Source organism: Primulina huaijiensis, chromosome 8 (genome assembly GCF_012295235.1).
Source record: "Primulina huaijiensis isolate GDHJ02 chromosome 8, ASM1229523v2, whole genome shotgun sequence".
Lineage (NCBI taxonomy): Eukaryota > Viridiplantae > Streptophyta > Magnoliopsida > Lamiales > Gesneriaceae > Primulina > Primulina huaijiensis.
Window position 1 is genome coordinate 851,445 of NC_133313.1, and position 21,002 is coordinate 872,446.

Genomic DNA, 21,002 nt, shown 5'->3' on the forward strand with positions numbered 1-21,002 from the left:
ATATATGGCCATAAATATCTTGGCAAAAACTTGTGTGAGACGGTCTCACGGGTCGTATTTGTGAGATGGATCTCTTATTTGGGTCATCCATGAAAAAGTATTACTTTTTATGCTAAAAGTATTAATTTTTATTGTGAATATGGGTAGGGTTGACCCGTCTCACAGATTAAAATCCGTGAGACGATCTCACATGAGACCCACTCAATATCTTTCATCAAATAACACTGACACTCACATGAGACCCACTCAATATCTTTCAGCAAATAACACTGACAAAATCAATCTTTTTTGTTTTGTATGTTTATCTTTTGCATTTTGATCAATTTGTATGGATAAATTTTAATATTAATCTTATAATTTTTTTAATCTTTTGACAATTAAAGCTCATTTTTGTAATAATAATACTATTGCATACATCGATATCGTGTAGATGTCGCGTTGGAAAATAACAAAAAATCAGAGTTAGAAGAAATATTATAATATGGACGACGAATGGGGCAAATTTGCAAACATGAATGACCGAAATGACATTCTTCCATCAATGATTACAAATTATTTATTCTGACGTTACTCCGTTGTCTACTGTCTTCCGTGTAAAAAAGCTCGAGGACTGTGTATCCATGGAGAATCCAAGCAAAGCATGCAGAATAATCCTCTTCTCGCTACCATTTCAAGGCCACATAAACCCGATGATTCAGCTAGCCAACATACTCCACTCCAGAGGCTTCACAATCTCCATCATACACACTCAGTTCCACTCTCCAGATCCATCAAAGTATCCTCACTTCACGTTTCACCTTATCCCCGACGGATTATCGGAAGATCAAGCATCCATACATGAAATTCTGAATGTCCTCCATCTCCTCAACACCGACTGCATCGGGCCCGCTCGCGAGTGCTTGAGGAAGTTATTATCAACGCATGATGATATTGCGTGTATAATTACCGATGCTATGATGTATTGCTCGAAAGATGTGGTGGAGAATCTTGGGATACCAAGGATCGTGTTCAGGACCAGTAGTATTTGTTCCTTTTTAGCCTTTGCCACTCTTCCTCTTCTTCAGTAAAAAGGGTACTACTCTAATATAATCTGGGTATGTTTTATAAATTTCTTGGGCTTATTTTAACTGTATTTGAGACTATGAAAATTGTCCGAGAAAGGATTGACCCTTTGTTGATCAGATTCCAGAAGGGAGGATCCAGTTCCTGAGCTACCACCACTTAGAGTAAAAGACATTCCATCAGTTCAAAGACCGGACCCGAATCATGCATTGAAGATCATACGCAATATGGTTGAAGGAACAAAGATGGCATCAGGCCTCATTTTCAACACCTTCCAAGATCTTGAAGAGCCAAATCTCGCCAATCTCCATGACCATTTTCGCATGCCCACGTTTTTAATAGGCCCGTTTCACAAATTCTTTTCGGCAGCGTCAAGCAGTTTGTTGACACAGGACNTGGAGGTTACTAGTCAAAGAGGATACATTGTTAAATGGGCACCTCAGCAAGAAGTGCTATCTCATCCTGCCGTTGGTGGATTTTGGACTCACAGTGGATGGAACTCTGTTCTTGAGAGTATTTGCGAAGGTGTTCCGATGATTTGCTCGTCCTTTTTCGGAGATCAGACAGTGAATTCCCGATACGTAAATGACACCTGGAAACTTGGGATCAAATTGGAAAATGAGTTTAAAAGAGAGGAGATAGAATCAGCAATCCGAAAAATAATGCTTGACAGAGAAGGCCAGGAAATAAGGGAAAGACTCTTGTGTTTGAAGGAGAAAATAGATGTTTCCTTGAAAACAGATGGTTTTTCAAGCCAATATCTAAATGCTTTATCTGATTTGATCTCTTCGTTTAGATCTGCTGGTCTTTAGATTTTTAACTGTTGTTTCCTGAGGAGATTACACTATCTGGTTTGGAATTATTATCTTTATAAAATGCTACTAGTCTTCCGTTGTGTGATTCAGTGTCTGCTATATTTGTTGGATAACAAGCCATTATGCAGATTCAGCTAGCTCAAATGCTTCGTTTGAGAGGATGTGACACATCAATGTCAATCATCCACAAAAAGTACGAAGTACTCGAACTACGGAAATTCGTCGTGTGAATAAGAGAAAACACAATTTTGGCGAGCCATACATATACTAGCCATCTTACCACACACTATACATGTTATCCGGAAAAAAAATAAGAAAATGTTTTTTTTTAAAATTTTAAAATTAAAGTTATAATTTTTTTAAATTGAAATGACGATAGAACATTCGAGAGGAAATTGAAAATAAAGGATTCATCATAAACACTTGTAAAAGGTAATACACTGCTATAGAGGCTCACAACCGAGTAAATATAGAAACAAACAAAAAAACTCCCAGTATACATATCCCAAACTTTAGGTTATAACTCTCAACTCCCGGGAAACTTTCAATCACAACTCNTGAACATATGTTTGAATCCAAGAGATTTCTGCTTCAAAATAGACTGCTGCACTGGAGAACTTTTTCATCAGATCAAACATCAACTCATAGTTTTATACGAACTTCGAATAAATTATGTATAATACAAACAGCAAAAATTACAATAAACACTACGTACCTTTTCATTCTCATATCGAGGCTCGCAAACCCAAAGATTATTTGATTCATCTACAAGCATACAACTGTATGTCTACCAAATGCACCGGTGGCTCACTTCTCCGGTGTCTCAAATCCACCATATCAAGTGTACCGAGCATTCATGTAGGCATAAAATACTGAGATCCCATGTTTTACCTACTCAAAGAGGTTCTAAATGTTAGCTTGAACCAATCATAGTTATAATATGCTAATAATTTCTAAAACCGAATGAATACATATCCCACTCCGCATGTTCCACCCACCATTAAATTTTGAAATACATGGTCTCCAGCAGAAAAATAGTAGTCCCAAGGAACCCTATAAAGAGCAGCAAAAACATATAAATCAATACATATGTAAATGGATTAAATTAGAACCTTAACATGGAAAGAAAGATAATTTATAATAGAGAGCAAATGAAATTTGATTCATAGGTGTCCGTAAACCTAAAAATTTATATACGAAGATGCAATACCTCAAACAGGCATGAATCAAATGGAATAACTACACAAGCCTAACAACAGCCACATGGACTTAACTGTACATTTAACGAAATAGCTCTTCCAATTAGTAGATGAAGTTTCATAGAGCAACAACATTACCCTTATTTTTTTATTGATGGCATATCTCGGATTATTAGTTACCTTTAAATTTTGATCACACATAAACACACGCATATATATATATATATATATATGTTTCATTTTCTCATAGGCGTCTTTAAATGTTATTTTGATTGTACTTAGAGGTAGAACTGGTTTTATTTTCTATAGAACTCTAGAAAGTTTTACCTATACAAGCATGAATCAAAAGCACAACCATCATTTTATATCAAACTATGACCAAAACTACAAAAAACAAAATAAGTAACAGAATAGTACCCAAAATTTAACTGTGCAATAATGGAGAGCCTTTCCCTTAATGCTGATGTATGATTTACCGGGCATATCCTAATAGCAAACTATATTCCCATGTTGGAATATAACCATCATTGAGAATGTGTGACCACAACTCGTCTAAAATTGAATATATTTTTTCCCTCTCTGGATGAATTCCATCATTTGCTAAAAAAGCATGCAATCTGTCCTTGACTTCAATCCAGCTTTGACCAGGAATTTTCTTCACACCCTTTTCTTTCATTAAACTTCTAGATGTGGCAAAGTCTTCCCAATCACCAGAGGAAGCATACAAGCTGCAGAGTAACACATGAGCAGCAGAATTGGAAGGATCAATCTTCAATATATTCTCAGTAACCCGTTTTCCAACCTCAAGATTATTACGAGTTTTACAGGCAGCGAGTAGAGTTTTCCATGTTACAATATCAGGTTTAAATGGCATTTTATTGATCAAATCTTCTGCATCATGGATGCGACCACCTCTAGCAAGCAAGTCAACGACGCATGAATAATGCTCTCTTGTGGGGACTACGCCATGTTCCTTCTCCATAGATTTGAACAATTGCAGCCCTTCTTCCACCAGTCCAACATGACTACAAGCCGTTAAAACTCCTACCAACGTCACTTCATTTGGCTTTACACCTAGCTTCTTCATTTCTTTAAAAAGTTTCAGAGATTCTTCACTATAGCCAAATTGAGCATACCCTACAATCAAACTACTCCAGGATACAACATCAATATTTTCCATGTAATCAAAGAGCTTTCTACCTCTTTCAATAGATCCACACTTCGTATACAAATCAATCAATGTATTCATAACCAAATTATCAAAATAAATCCCAGACTTCACGGCATAGCAGTGAACCTGACCTCCCATCTCCAAAAAGGCAGCTTTTCTGCAAGCCCCTATTACATTTGCTAACGTGATATGGTCACACTTCCCATACAATAGTAACATCATTTTAAACAATGATATAACTTCTTCAACCTGTCTGTGATGCATACACATTGTAATAATAGCGTTCCAAGAAACAAGGTCTGCATTGCTTCGAATCTCCTCAAACATTTTATACGAATCATCACAACTTGAGCAATTAGCATACATTGTAAGCAGCGTGTTGCAGACTGAAATCTCGAGATCTAGTCCCATCTTTATAATGGAGGAGTGCACCTGTATCCCCTGAGACAGTGCAAATGTATCTGTGAAAGCACATAACAAAGAACGAACTGTGATATCATCTGGTTTCAACCCCAAATGCCTCATCTCAGAAAAAATCAACATAGCTTCATTCGCATCACCACCGTTAGCAAAACCCGCTATCATTGCATTCCAGGACACTGTATCATGAACTTCTATGAGATCGAATGCTGTTTTTGCTGAACTCAGGAAACCACATTTTGCATACATATTTGTCATAGAACAACCTGTGAAAGAATCTCCTGCAAAACCATATTTTATGCTTATACCATGTACCTGTCTTCCATAGTCAGGTTGTCCAAGAAAGCCACAAGCACTAAAAACACTGCCAAAAATAAATTCGTTTGGATGGTAAGTACCCCAAATAAGCATATCCTTAAAACAGCTAAGGGCGTCCCACTCACAACCGAATTTTGAAAACCCGGCTATCATTGAACTCCATGAAATCAAATCCTTTGATTTGATACGCGAGAAGACATCACGTGCAACATTTATCTGACCAAACTTGGCATACGTTGTGATGAGAGCATTTTGAGTGATAAGGTGGGAACCAAATTCAGATTTAACTACCTGCGCATGCAGCTGCCCTGCAAAATCAGCATCATTCACACTTGAACATGCTTTAAGCACACTGCCGAATGTGAAATGATCTGGCATATGACCTAACTGCTGCATGAGGATATATAAATTTATGGCTTCAATATCTGGACCATTCAGTGAGTATCCAGTAATAAGTGCTGTCCAAGTCACGACATTCCGGTCCTGCATGTTATCAAAGACCTTCCTAGCATCCTTCATAGACCCACATTTTCCGTACATGTTAAGAATATGGTTCTCAAGGATTACATCAGGTTGCAAGTTGAACTTCAAGATGTGGTCATGAATTCTTTTTCCATATTCCAGGGACCTCAGAGATGCGCATGCAGAGATCAAATGTGCATAGGTACTTGGATATATGATGTAATCTTCATTTTGTTCTAGAATGTCAAAGCCTCGAAGGGCATCTTTGAAAAGCTTTTCCTTGCACAAGGAGCTAATGTGATCATTGAATGACTGTTCATTTTTTAAGTAAGGGATTGCAACGTTATTTTTAAGGTTGGTATAGATACTGGTACACTGCCGAATAGGCTGCAATCTTTTCAACATTTTCTTCTACGGCAGAAGGACAAAGAATTCCACCAGTTCACGTCTCTCATATAATACTAAATACCAGTAGACTGAGTGAAGATTACAATTATATCCGCCACTCAAGTAAATCAGAATACACATACATGTTCAATGGCAAGGCAAAAAAAAATAACTCAACCAGAAATGGTATTGAAACTGTACAAAATACATAACAAAGTCAAAGTCCTTGGAGAGGAAGGGTAAGCTAAAAAAACCATAACCATAAAAACTCACAGTTTAAGGTTATGAATTTCACCATGTTTCGAACAACCAAAAGAAACAAAGATGATTTGTTGTATTTTACTTAGAAATTTGACCTTCTACATAAGTGATTAGGAAACAACTTTGAATTTATTGAAATCCTTTACAGAAAACCTATGATAAGGAAATTCTTACTACAATAAATTATAATTATAATCCCTGAAATAGAGGATTTTGAATATAGTTCAAAAAGCTTGTTGGCAAGAAAAAACGAGAATGCTAAGTTACTCTCTGGAAGATTGAGACAAAATTCATTTGTCGAGCAAAAATCCGAGCTTATTTACAATATGTTGAAAATAACAGATGCTCATCTAGGCCATTCAATTTTAAAATTTTACATGAAATTAAGTAAAACAAGATTGAGCCAGCCATCTTTCATTTCACAAAATAAATTATTGAAGTACCTTCAGAAGTTATGACTTTTAACAGTACAAATTTCTGAATTCCATATGCAGCTGGGATCTATTAGATAGGCTGTTAACACAGTGAAATATGTGTATGAGACGAGGCAACATGATCTTACTCAAGTTAACACAGCCCTAATGTGAGAAGTAATTATATCAGTTGCACAGATGGATAGATACCTGAGCACGTTTGGTATGTCACACTCGTCATCCGGAGCCACAGCAACAGCAATGCGGACCGATCATGAGGTGTGGGACACTGAAAAATGCGGGCTAATGGCTGAATCATTCAGGCAATAAGGATATGGGCTAGAAAGTACTCCGATTCTATGGAAGTTTTCTCAGGCAATTCGTCGAGCAGGAAGCGTTCTTCATCGACTGTAACTATCTACACTACTGAAAATATGAAGAAGCCCAAAGATTATAGGAGACAAAAGAAGCCCATATAGAAAGCAACCCGAACCGTGTTATGTTTAGGCCCATATTGTACAATCCATTTCGTATAGGCCAACTTGTTTTCGTAAAGTCCCCAATGAGTTGAAACAGCCTTTTCTAGTCGGGAGAGCTGCTAAGAGAAATAGCATCCAGGATCAGAACCAGCCTGGTTTTGGGGCGGGGCCGAGTTCGAGTCCAGCTCCCATTTTTATGGCGGAGTGGGTTACATGACTGAAAATTTTAATGCTAAAATAAAACTTGATTTAGCGACTCTTTCAAAAATACGTGAAAGCAAATAACATCAATTTTCCAATGTATCCTAATCCTGTCTATGACTATAGTGTGTTCCCAAAGAAATCGAGCAAGAAAAAAATATTTTTGTGTTCTATATATCTATACAAGAAGATCGGAACTTCGGAATTCTTGTTATATATTTCTTTCTTATGTCATATTTTGTCGATCCAGATTTTTTAAATATTAATATTAATAGATAGATGTTATGTGTCCATCGGTCACCCGTGTGGCCAACCTGCAACTTTCACCAAAACTAGAAACAATACAATATGATATGTTATGATAAAACAAGACTCAGACAAACTGATTTTGACCTCTCCAAATACGTAGCAAACCAAGACGAAGACCACAAAAGATCCATGATCAAAACCCCGGTTACTGATAACCAACTCAACCCTAAGCAAATAGCCCATAAGCACACAACTCACCACACACAGTAGGCAAACTTAACCAATGCAGAAAACAACACTGATCGAGGCAGCACAAATAACCGAAGGCAGTTTCCAATTTCACACACACTCTTGTATATCACTTGAGGAATAGAGAGGAAGAAGAGAAGAGAGGAGCTCATATATACCAAGCAAAGAGCACTGCACGCAAAAGAAGAATGGAGGGTACAGCGCACACTTTCACGCTACTGCCTCTGTCCCAAAACCCACGCTTTGGCTGCTGGGAACAATCAGTCTTTTAAAATAATACATTACAACTTAGTAGGCCAAGGCTTTAAAGAATGGGCTTTGGGTTATTGGGCTTGTGATAAAGTGGGGGCCATAGAGAATTATGTTTACTTGACTATTGTTGGTTCCAAGGTATCCTCTTATGTTGACTTTCTACAACCATTCACGATTACATTTGCCTACTTTGTCTGTTCCAAGTAACAGAACGATATTTGTTCAGTGAAAAAAAGCTCGAAGATCGGATCGTGATTCCATGGAGGATAATCCCAGCAAACCCATCTCACAACACACAAAGACACAGAGAGTAATCCTCTTCCCGCTACCATTTCAAGGCCACATGAACCCGATGCTTCAGCTGGCCAATATTCTCCACTCCAGAGGCTTCACAATCTCCATCCTATACCATCAATACAACTCCCCAGATCCATCCAAGTACCCTCACTTCTCGTTTCACCTTACCCCGGTGGCTTTTCGGAGGATCAGGCGGACAAAGATGACCCTTTGCGTCTCATCCGTCTCCTAAACACCGACTGTATCAGGCCCACTCGCGATTGCTTGGGTAAGCTATTGTCAAACCATGATGATACTTTCACGTCCCGCGATGGAGTTAGTCGACATCGGCGTTGCTCTCAAATTTACATTCGAAAACAACAAGTTTCAGAAGTACAAAATTCAGAAACCAGTCGTTTTATTCATAATACCGAATATTCATTGTCTGATACAAATTCGAATGATAATGTTTTATAGCGGAAATGTAAAACCAAACATAGCCATATCTAAACAGATGCAGCGGAAAAACATAAACTAGAATCTGAGAAACAATGGTCTTCTTCACCAGCCCCAAAATTTATTCTGCTCCTCTTCTTCTAACATCTCTTCCGAGTTCTTATCTGAGATGGTTTTGGTGGGTGAGTGATATGATCGTCACTCAGTAAGCGGGGACGGGAATAACTCCCAGTTTTCGAAACCATTTTAACAGAAAACAGTAATACAAATAATATACATAAATTCTTATTTTCAGAACAGGAATCAATATTCAAGAATCAGTCATCAGAACAGAAATCAGAAATTTAGCAAGTAAGCAAGCACTGAGCACGTTAGTGAATTTCATGGCTAAACTGATATCAGTCTCTTATATGTTCTCTCTTCTAAGGGGTGAGGCCAGTAATCAGAATTCAGTAATGTTCAGAATATGTATTCCTACCATTAGTTCACTAGGTTTCAGTGCTTCAAAACCAGATATCAGAAATCAAGAATACTTATAATTTGCTTTAAAACAGAAATCATCAAACTGGTTTCAAGATATTTATACATAAGCCCACTTACAGTAATTTGCTAGAGAGTTTCGGTTGAAGTCTGAAAATCTTATTGTTCTTGATACTGGTTTCTACTGCTCGAAAATAGGCACTCTCTTAGCTCGTAAATTCAAGTGATAACTCAAGGTTTGTGTAACCCATTTCAGAGACATGATAGTGTTATTTATATGCAAAATTCTGACTGTTAGTCTTCCAATTAATGATCATAATCTGTCATTAGCAGCCTTTATTCCATGTTAAATGTTTCAGTTACAAGTTTAAGCTGAATCAGTAGCTATCTGCTGGAATCTCGCTACTGAACTCTTCTACTGCTGGTTCTGTCTGCTGGAGATTAATCAGCTATCAGAAAAATAATGCTCGACAGAGAAGGCCAAGATATAAGAGAAAGACTTGTGTGTTTAAAGAAGAAAATGGATCTTTCCTCCAAAACAGACGGTTTTTCGAGCCAATCACTAAACGCTTTATCTGATCTCATCTCTTCATTTAAATCTTCTAGTGCTTGAAGTTCTAACAGCTATTTCCTGAATAAATTATGGTGCCTTGGTGAAGTTGAAGATTACTATATTTGATTTAGAATAGTTTTAGTTGTTTTCCAACACCATTTACAGTCAAAGTGATCTCGGGCTCGTTATAACATTTCAAGAATGCCACCAGTTCCTTTAATTGTGATTTATCTATATTGGTGTAGAATCAACAAAGGGAAATGAAGCACCCCGAAGACGGAACCGAATTAACCAAAACTGATTTAACCGATTTTTTTAGGCTAACCGAATCGAACTGAATTTCTAGCTAAAACCGAATTAACCAAACTGTTATGAATTCAACTAATGATCTCTCTTTTTCTCAGGTCTGTGAATCAAGATTGTATTGAGACTCAAGATTGTTCTATGGCAGATTCTATTTGTCCTTTCTCAGAAGAATCAATCAATCAATTTGATGGCACTCACACTAACTAATCGAGAAACAAGATAATCAGAAATCAAAGAAATAACACAGGTCATTTACATGGTTCAGCCAAAGTGGCTTAAATCCTCGAGAGAGCAGCAATCCTTTTATTCATAGAACAAGTCAGTTTACAAAAATGTGCCAATGAGAGAATTTACAAATGAGATTTCATCTAACAATCTATCTTTTGGTTCTCTCAAAACTTCCTTTCTTTTCCCTCACTTGTGCCTCTTGTTTTCGGTGCTTGAATGAATGAAGAAAAGCTTGGCTGTTGACTCCAGGAACCATCCGTATATATGTGAATTACTGGTCACTTCCTTTTTTCCCTGTTTCCTCTGTTTTAAGTATGTAGGAACTAGCTACTACTCATGTTCAATCAACCTACGATCATGATCATTAGTGATACATGAATATAGTCGAGACTCATGATGGATCACGAACCGAATTATAATCCGTTATTTCTACAGGTTATCGAATTTAACACATTTTTTTAATAAACTAAAAATAAAAATTATATATAGAATTAATAATTGAAATATGAAATTTATTACATAATAAATTATGGTATGCCTACAAAAAATAAAAAATAACAAAAATTATGTACAATATTAAATATATAACATTAACAATGTGTTTGGATATAAAAAAATGGTTTTGGATTTGAAATCCATGGAATTGGAATTCTATTTTGCTGTTTGGAAAAGATTTAAAATGTAATTTTGAAGTTTATTTGAAAATTTAAAATAATATTTTTATATTAAAAATTTGTATTTCTTGTTTTTAAAATTCCTTTTTTATCAACAATATTTATATAAATACTCATATTTTTTTTATCAAGAACAAAAAGTTGTTTTTAACATATAAAAAAATTGTTAGATAGTTTTTTTAAGAAATGAAAAAATATAAAGTTGATGAATATGAAATTAAAAATAAAGTTAATAAATTTTGATAAATTAGGTTGTTAGTATTAAAAAGAATAAAGTTTTTTAAATAAAAAACAATTTATAAAGATTTTTAAATATAAAATTATTTTTATTTGATTTTCTCTTGGATAAATGGTATTCTGAAAAAAAACAAAATTAGAAAAAGTAATATAAATTTAGTAGTGAAAATAATATGATTGTTTTTAAAAATCAAATCTCAAGAAATCCAATCAATTTTGTAAAGATTTCACTAAATTAAATGAAATCCTATAAAATCTCATCAAATACTAATCTAATTTGAAATCTAATTTTATCAATAAACTTTGTAATTTCAAATCCCACCAAATTTAATCAAATTTCATGTTACCAACAAATATTATAAATCATATGTAAAGTCTAATAAAAAAATTCAAAATTTAATAATTCTGTTAACCGAATTCTTTTCTATAAAAACTAAAAACCGAACATATTGGACCGATACTTTCTAAAATTAAAACCGATTTTCTGAATTAAAACCGAATTTGTGAATTAATTTGGTTGATGATTAATTTAATGTAATCGATATAATACTCACCATAAAACAACTGATCATGCATTGTATTAATCTAAGGCAAAAACTTGTGTGAGACGGTCTCACGGGTCGTATTTGTGAGACGGATCTATTATTTGGGTCATCCATGAAAAAGTATTACTTTTTATGCTAAGAGTATTACATTTTGTTGTGTATATGGGTAGGGTTGATCTGTCTCACAGATTAGGATCCATGAGACGGTCTCACATGAGACTTATTCTTAATCTAATTAGTTGTGCACAATGCATAGGTGGAACTAATGAAGTTTGATTAGTGAATCGTTTTAATTCATTGGATATAATTTTCTATATTCCATGGGTTTAGTTTAAAAAATTATATTTAATTAAAATAAGTCGCGCACACTCAGTTAATATATTGAAGTTCAACTCATCCTTTAAAATCTTAGTAACGACATTCATCAATTATAATTTTTTATAAAAACGATTTCTTTTATTATAACATAATCTGATTGATCAAACATTAAATAGATTGATGGCAAAAACTTGTGTGAGACGATCTCACGGGTCGTATTTTGTGAAACGGATCTATTATATGGGTCATCTATGAAAAAATATTACTTTTTATGCTAAGAGTATTACTTTTTATTGTGAATATAGGTAGGATTGACTCGTCTCACAGATAAAGATTCGTGAGACCGTCTCACAAAAGACCTATTCTAGATTTATTTAAGACCGTAAACCATTTATGCAAAAATTTCAGAAGGGTTCTCGTGAGCTACAAGATTTAAACTTTATAATTATAATTACGATGAACATCCCGTCTATTTTTTATTATTTAGTCGGTCTTGTGATTGATACCCATACACATATTTCGTAAGTTGTCAAAATCAGATACGACTCATCAACCCGACACGATTCAACCCGAAAATATATAAGTTTGAGTCTGGGGTTTTCTGGTTCGGGTCAGATCGGATTGGACCCGATAGCTGATCCGAAAAAAATGATCGGGTCGGGTTGGGTTCACCCGAGTTGACCCGAAAATTTTAATTTTTTTAAAAAAATTTAATTAATAAATATTGCCTACATTTTTATATATTATATGTCTGAAAAAATATTTATTGTATATTTATATCATAAATTTTCATAATTTAATATTTATTTTGAATATTTTTTATTTTTTAAACAATTGTTTATTTGATTTAGTAAATATAGTTTATTTTTTTACAATTAGATTTTCAAATTTAAATCATATATACGAGGGAGATTTTGTTATTATGTGTTTAAATTTTTTTAAAAAAATTGAATTTTATTTTTTTAAAAAAAAAAATCAAAATCGGGTTAATCGAGTTAATCGGGTTGATTCAGGTTCGGGTTCGGGTTGACTCGGTTTAAGGTTCGGGTTGAGCAGTTTTTGAATAGTACTAATGCTCATCCTAGTACTAATGCTCAACTCGACCCAACCCACCCAAACCATCCGAATTGACAACCATAATATTTCGAATATTAATTTGGTGCTTTATTTTGAGATTTTTCTATATATTCCCATAATTAACTGTTTTTTTTGTCTTAATATCATTTTTATTTATTGTATTTGACATTTACCTATTACAAAAAATTATAACAGCAAACAAGAAAAATAAATTCTAAATATATTAAATACCCGATAATTAACCATTATTTTTTTCCACCTAAAACTTTATAAATAATAGTTTTTAATCAATTTTGAAAAAAAAAATGGCAATGTATCACATCTTATCCTTCTCCATGTGTCTGAACTGTGTCAATTCCAGCAAACGTAGAGCAACTTTCTTCCACAGGGAAAGAAGAAACTGGTAGTATGTCCATGGATAATCCCAGCAAAGCCACTAAACACACAAAAACATGCAGAATAATCCTCTTCCCGCTACCATTTCAAGGCCACATAAACCCGATGATTCAGCTGGCCGACATTCTCCACTCCAAAGGCTTCACAATCTCCATAATACACACTCAGTTCAACTCCCCGGATCCATCCAAGTACCCTCACTTCATGTTTCATCTCATCCCCGACGGAGTATCGGAAGATCAAGCATCCAAACACGACATTCTGCGTGTCCTCCATATCCTCAACACCGACTGTATCCCCCTCTTCAGTGAGTGCTTGGGGAAGTTATTATCCGCCCACGATGATATTGTATGTATGATTACGGATGCTATGATATATTCCTCGCAAGCTGTTGCGGAGGATCTTGGCATACCAAGGATTGCGCTCCGGACTAGCAGTGTTTGTTCCTTTTTAACCTTTGCTGCTCTTCCTGGTCTTCGAGAAAAAGGGTTCTACTCTGATAATCTGGGTATGTTCCAATTTCTTGGGCTTAATTAACTGTGTTTGAGAAAAGATTGACCCTTTTTTGTAACCAGATTCTAGATGGGAGGATCCAGTTGTTGAACTACCACCACTTAAAGTAAAAGATGTACTAGGAATTCACATCCGGAACCTGGATGATACGCTAAAGATCGTAAATGATATGGTTGAAGGAACAAAGAAAGCATCAGGCCTCATTTTCAACACCTTCCAAGATCTCGAAGAGCCAAATATAGCCAATCTTCATGAGCATTTTCGGCTACCCACGTTTCTAATCGGTCCGTTTCACAAATTCTTTTCCGCGGCCTCAAGCAGTTTGTTGACGCAAGACAGGAGCTCCATTTATTGGCTGGATACCCAAAAGACGAGTTCTGTTCTTTACGTAAGCTTCGGGAGTCTCGCGGCAATGGATGAAAAGAATCTAATTGAAGTGGCTTGGGGTCTGGCCAATAGTATGCAGCCATTCTTGTGGGTGGTCAGGCCTGGATTAGTCCAAGGCTCGGAGTGGCTCGAATCGTTGCCGGATGAATTCATGGAGGTTACTGGTAAAAGGGGATACATTGTCAAATGGGCACCTCAGCAAGAAGTGCTATCTCATCCTGCCGTTGGTGGATTTTGGACTCACAGCGGATGGAACTCCATTCTGGAGAGTGTTTGTGAAGGTGTTCCGATGATTTGCTCGTCTTTCTTTGGAGATCAGACGGTGAATTCCCGATACATAAACGACGTCTGGAGACTTGGGATCAAATTGGAATGCGGGTTGCAAAGAGAGGAGATCGAATCAGCTATCAGAAAAATCATGCTTGAAGGAGAAGGCCGGCAAGATATCATAGAGAGACTTGTGTGTTTGAAGGAGAAAATCGATGGTTTTTCAAGCACGTCAGTGAATGCTTTATCCGATTTCATCTCCTCATTTAAGTCTTCGGTTGTTTGAAGTTGTAGCTGCAGTTTCCTGAAATAATAATTTTATTCTGTCTAAATGTTAAGGAGTGTGTATCATGTGAGACCGTCTCACGGATCTTAATCTTTGAGACGGGTTAACACTACCGATATTCACAATAAAAAGTAATACTCTTAGAATAAAAAGTAATATTTTTTCATGGATGACCCAAATAAGATATCCGTCTCACAAATACGACCGGTGATACCGTCTCACACGAGTTTTTATCAATTTTAAGATCTTTTCATAGTTTTATTTTAACTAGGTAAAGACACGTGCGACGCACGTGAAAATACATTTCTATTGTCAATAATTGTTGTTAAAGAAATGAGATCGAAAGAGATTAATTTACAGAAAATTATATATTAATGATTTTCATGTTATTTTAGTCAATAGAAAAGGAGTAATGCTACTTGTACAACCAAATTTGTACAATAATTCTTACAACATNTTGTCAAAATTGAGTTTTAGTTTCCTATATTTCATTTTTTTTGACACATGACACTTAAGATTAGATATCTTGTAAGACGGTCTAACGAATTTTTTTACGTGAGACGAGTCAATCCACTTATATTTACAATAAAAAATAATTCTCTTAACATAAAAAATAATACTTTTTCATGGATGACCCAAATAATAGATCTGTCTCACAAAATACGATTCATGAGACCGTCTCACACACGTTTTTGTCTAATCTTAATCAACAATATATTTAATTTTATAGCGAAATCTCAAGCCATTAATTATGAATTTTATTCGATAATACAATAACAGGTTACATTTTCCTCGCAATTTTTGAGATCCTGTCCTAATTTGGGAAAAACAAGACACAGGAAAACAGCCGAGGATCAGCTGTTAAAACTTTTAAGCACCAGAAGATTTAAACGAAGAGATGAGATCAGATAATGCATTCAGAGATTGGCTTGAAGAACCATCTGTTTTTAAGGAAACATCTATTTTCTCCTTCAAACACAGGGCTCTTTCTCTTATTTCTTGGCCTTCTTTATCAAGCATTAATTTTCTGATTGCTGATTCAATCTCCTCTCTTTCGAACCCATGTTCCAATTTGATCCCAAGTTTCCAGGCATCAGTTACGTATCGGGAATTCACTTTCTGATCTCCGAAAAAAGACGAGCATATCGTGGGAACACCTTCACAAATACTCTCGAGAATGGAGTTCCATCCGCTGTGAGTCCAAAATCCACCAACGGCGGGATGAGACAACACTTCTTGCTGAGGTGCCCATTTGACAATATATCCTCTTTGATTAACAACCTCCATGAATTCATTCGGCAACGATTCGAGCCATTCCGAGCCTTTGACTAATCCAGGCCTGACCACCCACAAGAATGGCTGCATACTACTGGCTAGACCCCGAGACATTTCTCTTAGACTCTCTCCGTCGATGGTTGCAGCACTCCCAAAGCTAACATAGAGAACAGAACCCGGTTTTTGGGTATCCAGCCAGGAAACAGAGCTTCTATCTTGTGTCAACAAACTGCTCGAGGCTGCCGAAAAGAATTTGTTAAACGGCCCGATTAAAAACGTAGGAAAACGAAAAGGCTCATGAAAATTGGCGAGATATGGCTCTTCAAGATCTTGGATCGTATTGAAAATGAGGCCTGATGCTGTCTTTGCTCCTTCTAATATTTTAGATATGATCTTCAGCGTAAAATCCAGGCTCTGGAGGTGAATTGCTCGTACGTCTTTTACTCTAAGTGGTGGTAGCTCAAGAACTGGATCCTCCCCTCTAGAATCTGATAAAAAAAAAGAAAGGGTCAATATTTTCTCAAACACAACTAATTAACCCCAAGAAATTAAAGCATACCCAGATCATCGGAGTAGAACCCATTTTCTCGAAGAACAGGAAGAGTGGCAAAGGCTAGAAACGAACAAACACTACTAGTCCTGAGCACAAGCCTTGGTATCCCAAGACCCTCCACAACAGCTTGCGAGGAAAACATATTAGCATCCATAATTATACACGCAGTATCATTATGGGTTGACAATAGCTTCCCCAAGCAATCGCGAGTGGGCTTGATACAGTCGGTGTTGATGAGAAGGATGGCACTCAGAGGGTCATCTTTGTCCAATTGATCCTCCGATAATCCGCCGGGGATAAGGTGAAACAAGAAGTGAGGGTACTTGGATGGATCCNAAAAGGTAAAATGGTAAGGTTACAAATGAAAATAGATAATATTTATTTAACATCATATATCGAAAATTGACTAAATAACTTAAATGTTTATATTGAAATCACCTACATACAAATATTTTCTCTGAATCACATATATTTGTTGATACATAAGTAGTCTTAAAATACCTCTATTTTAAATGGGAAGAAGATGTTTTATATGACCTTAATATTTTTTAATTATTTAATTTTTTTCAATGTCACTCATCTCCATTCGTCTTCCTATTATTATTTTAATGTTCGTAATATTAATATTTTTTTAATGTATAACATTATGAGAGTGGTTTTCTATTAACTTGATGTCATTGTATAAATTAAAGTAATTAAATTTAAATTTAAGAATAAAAGTAAAATTTAAATTTAAAATAAAAGTAAAATTAAAATAATAAATAGCTTGATTGGGTTAAGTGCTCTATTAATAATCATATTAAACTAACGTAGAAAATAACTTAAAGAACATCATGAACATTACACAAATTATAAAACCAAAAAAAAGTAAAATAGTAAGTTTACAAAGTAAAATAAAAATAATAATTAATTTGATTGAGTTAAATACACTATTAATTATCATATTAAACTAATATGAAAAATGACAATAAACAAAACGATAAAATATGAAGTTTACAAATAAAAGTCACATATTTATAATAGTAATAGAAATAAAATAAAATAGATGTTAGTAATAGTAGCAATTTTTTTAAATGTATAACATTATGATAAATTTATAAGTAAATCAAAATAATAATTAATTTGATTGAGTTAAGTACACTATTAATTATCATATTAACTAACATGAAAAATTACTTAAAAACCCCATGAACATGAAAAATATAAAACAAATGAAAGGGTAAAAAAGAAAATTCACAAATGAAAGTTAAGTACACTATTAATTAACATAAAAAATTACTTAAATAACCAAATGAAGATGACAAATTATAAAATAAATAAAAGGGTAAAAAGATAAGCTCACAATTCAAACTCATATATTTATAATAGTAATAGATTATTACTACTCAATTCACGATCCTACTATATTAACTTTTTTTTCAATGGTAGTGTTTTTCTACCTGAATTGTTTACATGACGTTAAAAAATGATCACATGACCTTGGATATTGCTGACGTATCTTGTCAGCAATAGGTGACAGACTATATTTATTAGGGTTGGTGGCAAAAACGTTTATAAAACGTGCACTAATAAAACACGTCTTCTTCTGAAATCATCTCTTTTTCGAGTTTTTTCTCATCTTATAGCATTTGAGTGCTTAGTTCTATAATATTTATGATGTGTTTGTTCTCCTGTATTAAGAGAGTGTGTGTTTTCTTTGGAAACACAGTGAATGGTTGTACACCATAAAAATATTATAGTGGAATTCTTTTCATCTTGCCAGTTGTTTTTACCATAATAATTTTTAAGGTTTTTCACGTAAATCTCGGTGTCCAATTTATTTTTTATTTTCATATTTATTATATCAAATTGCTGCATATCTCACTTCCATGAAAAATGATTAAAATTGAAAAAGAAAAAAAAGAAAGTGAAAGTTATCGTAGGCAAATGACCTACTAATTATTTATCAGCATTGCACGTAGGCAAATGATTTCTGTTTTCGGTGCAGACTTACATGTTCAAGTATGATAGTGTCCATGGACAACGGAAGCGACATGTGGCGTGAAAGATGAGAAGACCCTTCTTTTTGGTGAACAACCAGTCCAAAAATATTCATGAGTTTCAGGTCGAATTCTCGTTCTTCCCTCTCTATGATCTTGTATCTGTGTTGAGCAGTGAGTAAAACTGAAAAGAATATGTAGAAATCCAGAGTTGATTTTGTTGTTTGGTTTACAATTTGTAGAAATCATGAGGAGATTCCATGGGGTGACACTGGTGCAGAGTTTGTTGTGGAGTCTACTGGAGTCTTCATTGACAAGGATATGGCTGCAGCACACTTGAAGGTTAAATACTCATCTATTTTCTGCAACTTGATTGATTAGCCAGTTTGCCGGGGGGCAGACCACGGGGCGACTGCTCAGGCTAGAGCAGCTCAAATCATGCAATATTTCTACACATATATGTGACACCCCTGATTGCTTGTGCTTTTGTTTGATCCATCAAAACAGGGTGGTGCTATAAGGGTAGTAATCTCGGGGCACAAGCAAAGATTCTCCCATGTTTGTTATAGGCGTCACTGAGAAGGAATACAAGCCTGAATCAAACATTGTCTACAATGTTAGTTGTGTTGGATCTCGGTTTTCTATGTGCCCAAACGCAGCGGAAGTTTAAAATTTTATTTTATTTTGACAATCAAAATATGTTTATATTTGGGCACTCGTATGGTTTTATCATAAACATTCATAGGGCGTTGGAATTTCATACCTTAGGTGAATTAATCACATGGCTCCAACTATTCCGGGTTTAGCGGAGATGGCTCTTGATGAAATCCCTACGAACTTTCTTCAAAAGCTTGTTTCCTTCTAATCAGGTCCACGACTAGATGATTTATTCCTCTTCCAATTTGCACTAGAAAATATGGAAGAGATTTTGCGTAGGAGAAAATATTTGAGAGACGGCTCAAACTATTTACTTCAAGGTGGTCGAAATTCTTTTGAGAGGAGAGGAGAGGTTTTTAGAAAAATTATGAATGAATTCTTATCAACCCTAAGCCTAATACACATATATATAAGCTTAGGGCCCATTAATAAATTAATTACTTAATGGGCTTAATCAATTAATTATTCTAGTCCAACTAGTTTAATTAATTAATTAATCTTTTAAAGTTCAATTAAAAACCTTAATAATTTGTATGTTGGTCTTGTACTCTTACAAGCCCATAATACATACACCCATTACATTTAATTTAAATCATTTATAAATTCAACATTTGAATTTATTAAATTAAATCCATTATAAATTCAACATTTGAATTTATTATAAATTCAACTCCTTGAATTTTATTACCTCCAAAATTTAATATTCAATAAACTCAACTTTTGAGTTTAATAAATTAAATTCTCAAGTTTTATAAATTCAACACTTTGAATTTATTCTCTCCATATTTCATAAATTCAACTTCTTGAATTTATTATCTCATAAATTCAACTCCTTGAATTTATTTTCTCAAAATTTAATTATCATAAATTCAACTCCTTGAATTTACTATATCATAATATAAATTCAACATCTTGAATTTATTCTCTCAAAATTTAATTATCATAAATTCAACTCCTTGAATTTACTATAATATATAAATTCAACTACTTGAATTTATTCTCTCAACGGGAATAAATGATCCAGTACTTGTGTGACCCTCAATGGTTCAGGGATACAGCTAGCCGTGGGTTCACAACTCTTTGTGATTCAGAATAACACTTATTCTTATTCGGGCTTACCCTAGTTAGCCCCATTCTTTTCATCAACACCTTGATCAAGAATGTCAGAACTCATTTCTGATTGCACCCATCGGATCATGGTAAGAGCGTCTAGTAGCATCGCCCCATGATCCCCTAGGTATCGCTGATAGTGCCTACAAGAACCAGTCGATTATGATTAACGTACAGTACGGTCCCTTCATCTCATATATCCCGATCGAATCTGCAACCATTGGTTCATCGAGGGTTGCATATTAATTCGATAACTATGTGACAACTATAATAGTGGCATCGCGTGTACTATTGGAGAACTCTTTCTCTAACGTACATCTCATACTCTGGCCAGAGATTCCATGCACTATTATTACATCAGATCACATAGGATATCCACACCCGTAGGTGAGCGGTGAATCCCCGACTACAATGCACTGGCTCCTATATGTGTCGCAACTATACCCAACCTCGCCACCTGATGACTCTCCTGGAGCCGGTAAACGAGTCAA

At 34.9% G+C, this 21,002-nt stretch overlaps 4 protein-coding genes across 17 annotated transcripts in view; 2 read left to right on the forward strand and 2 right to left on the reverse strand.

Annotated features, from left to right (window-relative positions):
* Positions 1-7,020, reverse strand: part of LOC140982990 (pentatricopeptide repeat-containing protein At3g53360, mitochondrial-like) — a 30,741-nt gene extending 23,721 nt beyond the window's left edge. For 3 of the 14 annotated variants that reach the window (XM_073449805.1, XM_073449807.1, XM_073449809.1), the window contains exons 1-4: positions 6,719-7,017; positions 3,494-6,608; positions 2,876-2,930; positions 2,593-2,768 (exon numbers count right to left, since the gene is read on the reverse strand). In XM_073449805.1, coding sequence (XP_073305906.1) covers positions 3,549-5,852 — 2,304 coding nt within the window. In that variant the 5' untranslated portion in view covers positions 5,853-6,608; positions 6,719-7,017 and the 3' untranslated portion in view covers positions 2,593-2,768; positions 2,876-2,930; positions 3,494-3,548. Of the gene's footprint in view, positions 1-2,431; positions 2,495-2,592; positions 2,769-2,873; positions 2,931-3,493 lie in introns of those variants that run through there. The other 11 variants (XM_073449817.1, XM_073449814.1, XM_073449813.1 and 8 more) reach the window with 11 other exon arrangements.
* LOC140982908 (UDP-glycosyltransferase 76B1-like) lies at positions 446-1,966 on the forward strand. The gene is made up of 2 exons (XM_073449692.1): positions 446-1,063; positions 1,190-1,966. The coding sequence occupies exons 1-2, from the start codon at positions 621-623 to the stop codon at positions 1,872-1,874; spliced, it is 1,128 nt and encodes a 375-aa protein (XP_073305793.1). The 5' UTR covers positions 446-620; the 3' UTR covers positions 1,875-1,966.
* Positions 7,021-13,382: 6,362 nt separating the features above from the next.
* LOC140983076 (UDP-glycosyltransferase 76B1-like) lies at positions 13,383-14,950 on the forward strand. Its single transcript, XM_073449977.1, has 2 exons — positions 13,383-13,992; positions 14,060-14,950. The coding sequence occupies exons 1-2, from the start codon at positions 13,497-13,499 to the stop codon at positions 14,935-14,937; spliced, it is 1,374 nt and encodes a 457-aa protein (XP_073306078.1). The 5' UTR covers positions 13,383-13,496; the 3' UTR covers positions 14,938-14,950.
* Positions 14,951-15,654: 704 nt separating this feature from the next.
* Positions 15,655-17,094, reverse strand: LOC140983585 (UDP-glycosyltransferase 76F1-like). The gene is made up of 2 exons (XM_073450676.1): positions 16,772-17,094; positions 15,655-16,700 (listed from the first exon to the last, which is right to left on the reverse strand). The coding sequence occupies exons 1-2, from the start codon at positions 16,917-16,919 to the stop codon at positions 15,808-15,810; spliced, it is 1,041 nt and encodes a 346-aa protein (XP_073306777.1). The 5' UTR covers positions 16,920-17,094; the 3' UTR covers positions 15,655-15,807.
* Positions 17,095-21,002: the final 3,908 nt, after the last annotated feature.